The 6,000-nt window shown below is 46.8% G+C and overlaps 1 protein-coding gene across 4 annotated transcripts in view; it reads left to right on the top strand.

Annotated features, from left to right (window-relative positions):
• Positions 1–744: 744 nt before the first annotated feature.
• Positions 745–6,000, top strand: part of VLDLR (very low density lipoprotein receptor) — a 39,712-nt gene continuing 34,456 nt past the window's right edge. Inside the window, exon 1 of one of the 4 annotated variants that reach the window (XM_070742604.1) lies at positions 745–1,460. In XM_070742604.1, coding sequence (XP_070598705.1) covers positions 1,373–1,460 — 88 coding nt within the window. In that variant the 5' untranslated portion in view covers positions 745–1,372. Of the gene's footprint in view, positions 1,500–6,000 lie in introns of all 4 variants that reach the window. The other 3 variants (XM_070742606.1, XM_070742607.1, XM_070742605.1) reach the window with 3 other exon arrangements.

Here is a 6,000-nt window from a genome sequence, read left to right as displayed (position 1 = left end):
TTATACCAATATCTACTATCTTGTATATGTTTGTTTGATGGATGGATGGAAGGAAGGAAGGGAAAAAAGAAGGAAAGGAAGGAAAGAAAGAAGGAAGGGAAGGAAGGAAGGAAGGGGAGGGAGGGAAGGAAAGAAGGAAAGAAAGATTCGCTACCAACAGAAGCTGCCCTTTAATTTTAACGATTCCATTGCCGATACTTGACATTTAAGTAGACCGCCTTCCAAGGAAGCAAAAAATAAATAAAAAAATAGGACAGACTTACAGGATTCCCACCCGCCGTCGCATCTTTAAAGGGAAATTACTCCCCAGCGCAGTGGCCAAGATCGTCCTCGGAGAAAAACGCCCGCTCCTGCGTACCAGCGACCCTGTAGCAATACTCACCAGGAAGTTTAAAAAAAAAAAAAACCCGTTTGGAAATCGCTTCCCTTGGAAACCCCGCTTCGGATCCTTTCCAGCGTTGGCCCCTACGCCGACATTACATACCTTACTCAGTAAAATCGTGCCCCGAGTGCCCTCTTATGCACAGCCCCAAGAAACAAACCGCAAACAGCGTGCAGGTGGCGGCAGATCAAGCGCACATCCTCCTCAACCCTCACCAGCTGGTCCAGAGGAGCGTCGTCGCCGTCGCCTGGTTCGGCCGAGGGATCGAACGCAGGCACACCCACCCAAGGCAGCGTCCCGGTTGCCGTGGCGAAAGGCTCCCAGCTGCAGCGGGCGGCAGGTTGCGCGGATCAGGAAATTAAGGGCAGCCGCCGGATCGGGATTGGAGGCGCTGGCGAGCCAACCAGAGGCCGCCCAGGCGGCCGTGAGTCACCCGCGGCGGGCCGCGGCGCGTAAGGAGAGCGGAGCTGTGCGGGGGGGAGGCCGGTTATAAAGAGCGGCGCCCAGGCGCCCTCCCCTTTTGTGTGTACGCTTCTTCGGCGCTTCCTTCACCGGCAAACCACCGGTGTGTGTGTGCGTGCGGGTGCGCGCGCGCCTCCTTAGCCCGGCACCTCCTGGATTTCTGCTTCTGCACGCACCCCCCCCCCTCCGCCTCACCGCGCACGCAACCTCCCCTCACCGCCTCACCGCCGCGCGCGCCTTTTTTTTTTTTTGCCTCGGGCTGGAATTGCCTCCTCGCAACGCCGCCGCCGCCGCTGCATTGTCTGCTTTTGGCTGCCCTACCTGGAGCCTTCGTTTCCCCGCCACCCCCGCTCCCCTCCGTCCTCCACCCGCCCCTCCCGCGGACGCTCTTTCCCTCAGAAAGGGGGAGGGCGGCGGAGAGGAAAGAGTCCCCCCCCTCCTCTCTCTCTCTCTCCGCCTCGCGCGTCCGCCTCCTGCCCCGAAACTTGCAATTCGTGAGGAGAAGGCGCCTCCGCGGGCGCTTGCACGATGGACACGTTCCGGCGGCGGGGACTGAGGCCGGGGCTGCTGCTGCCGGCGCTGCTGCTGGCTCTGGCTTGCCTGCGAGGAGCGTATGGTGAGTAAATGGCTCTGGCTTGCCTGCGAGGAGCGTATGGTGAGTAAATGGGGTGGTGGTGTCTCCGTTAAGCTTGGCTCCCGGGGTCTCGCGCCCTCCCTGGGGACGCCTGGCAACCGGGTGGGCGGCGGGACGGCGAGTGAGCGAACCGGCGTGGTGGCTTGGGCTCGGTGGGAGCAAAGCCGGAGTCCCTCGTTTCTCCAGTAATGCCTCCCGGAGAGCAGATATTCTAACACCACCACCCCCGTTCCTCCCATAGACGAACGGCTACGTGCTGTTGCGCCCGTAGTCAAAATCCTCTTTTATTTCCCTTCCCTCTCCTGCCCGTCCGCCTCGCCTAGACGCCAGGGAGAAAGGCGGTTGCGGGGGGGGGGGAGTGTTTGTTGCCGCTTTCCACTCGGTCTCGGGTGGCGGTCGTGGGAAGCCGGTGAGAGGAGCAACCTGGCCTCCTTTACGGAGGGTGTCCCGGCCTTTCTTTGTTCTGACAGCTGTTGTGGGCTCCAGACGTTAGCCTTGACCCTGAAGTTGCGCCCTTGTACTCTGAGGGGAAGCGCCTCAGGCGCTCCCCTGCTCCCCCCCCTTCCCGTGGTTTAGTACATCCGAAGGAACCCTCTCCGGTGTTGCTCGCAGAACTTTCCATCTGCCTGGGGGGGGGGTTGTTGTAGAGCAGGCCCCTGAAGAGTTCTATATCGCACCATAATGAGGATTGTGAGGGCAATATGCTGGCTCTGTTAAAAAGTGGTATTGCTAACGTGTTGTAAGCCGCCCTGAGTCCAAGGAGAAGGGCAGCATTTTAAAAAATCGAATAAATAAATAAATAAATAAAATATTGTGATGACACTGTAGCATAAAATGATTCTGTGCTTCTCTTTGTGTCTATCTATTCAAGAGCTGTTAATTGTGGTTTAATGGCATTGGTAACTATGACTGACTTAATGGCTGGGACGGACAGCATTTGGGCTCCCAAGTGTGAGAGTGGGGGCGGGGGGGGGGTCAGCGGAGGAGTTACACAGAAGAGGAAGGACTGTAGTAGCAGATGCTGAGAATTAGGGAGCTACTCCAAATGCAAAATGCAGATAGTAGGTACTAGTGATAGATCCCGGAGAACATAGTTTGGGCAATGTTACATGGCCTGCAGGGACCAAAGAGACACAAGCGCATTGTTCTCTGCAGTATTTTAGTTGGCATATGGAACTGGTTTTGAAGGGCAGTGGTGTTTTTAATTAATGCTTGAAGATGTGTTTGGTTTAATCATGAAATAGCTACTCGCTCCCTTAAATAACAATCCTGGTTTGCTTTTCTCTCCTTGCCTAACTTTCTTGAACTGTCTGCAGCTGGAGGAGATTTAAACTGGGAGAAACTCCCCCCACAACAATTAAGAACTTCCCAATCCTTCATGGTTTCGCTAGTTCTTAGTACTGGAAGTCTAGGCAAGGCAATTATCACAAATAAGGATTGCACTGCAAATGCTGTAGGATGGTGGCTTGCAATGGCTGGTGGCAAATGTTAATGTTATGGCTGAGGGAGGCCATTTAAAGCCAAGCTAAAATTCCAGGGTGTCTTAAATAGGAACACGTAGGTGAGAGAGTTTTGTTTATTAGAACAAATTCTTTGGATTCAGCTTCATTATGACCAGGATTATTGCAGATGGATTTGTTGCAGTACTTGTGGCTACTTCACTGGTTTGCTTCCTTTCTATAAGTCTTAACTTGAGTAACCTTTTAACTTTAGCGCCTGAGAAAGAAAATGCCAAAAGAGTAATCCTCCTTTCCTGCCAATTATTCCATTGTAAATATGCTGTGTGCGTAAAACTTACAATACTTGACTGTGATGTAAACATATCTAGACTACAGTCTTTCATCAGATATAGAAAGGAATGGAATATTACATTGTATTTGCTGCCTTGTGTTTTGTTTAAATCCGTGCTTCCCTGGATATAATTAAGGCCTGAAAGATATCAAATAAACATTGATAAGTTTTCTTTGTGGTAGTTTTTAAATATCTAGTTTCCACTGAAGCAGGCTTTCTTCATCCTGCCCCTTAAGGACTTATTTTCTTTTTCAAGTGTTAGTAATTTGGCCAAGATACTAGTTTCAAGGCCAAGTAGTGCCAATACCAAGTTACACGTGTATCTTCCAAAGGCATTAGAGTAGGTGCCCATATGTAGTGCATTGCTATCAGGGGAAAGGACTGGCAGGGCATCGAATTTTTAATGTAGTTCTAGCCCTAAAGTGAAAAATCCACAGGATTCCAGTAATCATACATAATGATCAGAATTACAGTTCTTTACAGTAAATTCTCTTACAGTTCTTTTACAGAAAATCCACAGGATTACAGTAAGCATACATAATGATCAGGAATTACAGTTCTTCATCTTTGTTTTTAGTATATTTGTTAATGTAAAAGAAAATATTGGATGTGAAAGAATCCTGGTTAGGGTTGTTCCAAACTGTGTTCCATGTTTTCACAATTGTAGAAACATGCAAGTAATCCTTGATATACAACCATTTGTTTAGTACCAAAGTTACAACAGTGCTGAAAAAAGTGACTTATGACCAGTTTTCACATTTATGATCATTGCAGCATCTCCATAATCACATGATAAAAATTTGGATGTTTGGCAACAGGCATGTACTTATGGCAATTATACTGGCCCAGAGTCATGTGATCACCATTTGTAACTGGCTTCCATCTGGCTTCCAGCAAAGTCAATGTGAGAAGCTTCCTCTAAGGACTGCATGGTTTACTGTACTTAACAATTTTAGCTAAATAAAAGTTGTAAAATGGGCCAAACTCACTTAATTGCCTTACTTAGCAAGGGAAATGTTGGGTTCCATTGAGGTAAGTTGAGGACTACATGTATTGGGAAGTTTCAAGACATCAAATGGGGTGTTGGAATACTTGTGGTGGATAGCTTTGGCACTTTGATAAATTCAACACAGCCATCTTGACCAGACCTACCACCAATCAGAGTAAAGTAATAAAATAAAATATAACAAGTAGGTAAAAACATATTTAGACAGCTGTCTTGCTTGTAATTGGATTTGGAATACAAGAGTCGATTGCCTTTTTCAGCATTGAATACCATGAGCTAAAATGTCAGTTTGGGCATTAGATTTGGCACAATGGGTATTAGCAGCAATGGGTATCAGCAGCAATGGGCTACTGCCCACGTTGGGGGGGTGGGGCAGTAGGGTAGTAAGTTAATGCACTATTTATTGAATACTTAACAGGTTTTTTTAATTGTGCTTACTTTTCTAGTACCTTAGTATGATCCTTAATTGCTTTTAAAATAGGAAATAATTAAATACCGTAGTATGTTTTTACCCATAAATGCTTTAATCATTTTAATCATTGTCTAGAACTGAACTTTTATAGCAATTAAAGAAAATTGAGCTACTTGCCTAATCTGTTATCATATCAAACCTTGTGAGTTCAGTACAAAATCTTAAAATGTTACTGCACTCCTCAACAAATAATGCTGCCTATCATTTGTCCTTTTGGGTGGCTATTCAAATAATGTGACTTAATCAACTTAAAAGAATCCAAGCACCTATTTGAAAGCTTATCTTGGTCAGTAAGCCACATGACCTTTAAGCCACCCCCGTTAAAATGATTGTCAAGCCATGATGCTATAAAATACTGAAAGAGTACTAGTAAGCAAAAGAAGTTAAAGGAAAAGAACAACAAATAAAATCTTACTAAACTGCAAGTATTTCATTGCGTTTATCCTGCCATGAATGATTATCCTTGCTTCCACTGTACCAGGAGTCAGCAACCTGTGACTCTGGAGCTACATGTGGCTCTTTCATCCCTCTGCTGTGGCTCCCTGTTGCCAGACAGCACCACAACTTTGAGAGGAGCTTACAGTTTTTCTGGGATTAGGAGCAGGGCGTGCTAGGAGGAGACTCTATGGCAAGGGTGAGTTTTCCTGTCAGCTCCACAATTGGTAGGACTTTCAGTTAGGATTGGTAGAGGAGAAAGGATGCCTCACTAGGAAGAGACTCTATGGTGAGGGAACCGGACTTCCAGTCAGCTTCAGAATTGAACAGGAAATTTCTGGTTAGGACCTTTGTGATTCTTTGAGAGTTTAAGGTTGCCTACCCCTGCACTATACCATTATACTTTCCTTTCCGTGCAAGCCATTTTTCTTCATGTATATGTTTGTTATACAATTTAATCCTTATACATCTGAAGGTATATATAGACAATACTTTATATAACAAAGTGGACATACATTTGTTTTCATGTATGACTACCTATTTTCAGTTCTTTCAAGATTAATTCATTCCTCACAATAAACCATATTTTACGAGTACCTTTTTACTAGACTTTTTCTTTATGAGAAAAGGGCGAATGGCTTCACTCACCATTGGGTTGTCTTCACCACGGGTTGCCGCTTCTTCCATAGGCGAAGTCTCGTCATTGTTCTGAGGGGAAGGGTGGTCTTCCAACTGCAGCGTCAGCTGTCCCGATTCTGGCGGTTTTTGGCCGCTCTTCCTGGAAGTGGGAGGAATCCTGGCCTTCGGCTGAGGGATGG

Source organism: Erythrolamprus reginae, chromosome 2, assembly GCF_031021105.1.
Source record: "Erythrolamprus reginae isolate rEryReg1 chromosome 2, rEryReg1.hap1, whole genome shotgun sequence".
Lineage (NCBI taxonomy): Eukaryota > Metazoa > Chordata > Lepidosauria > Squamata > Dipsadidae > Erythrolamprus > Erythrolamprus reginae.
This window is presented reverse-complemented; position numbering and strand designations above follow the sequence as displayed.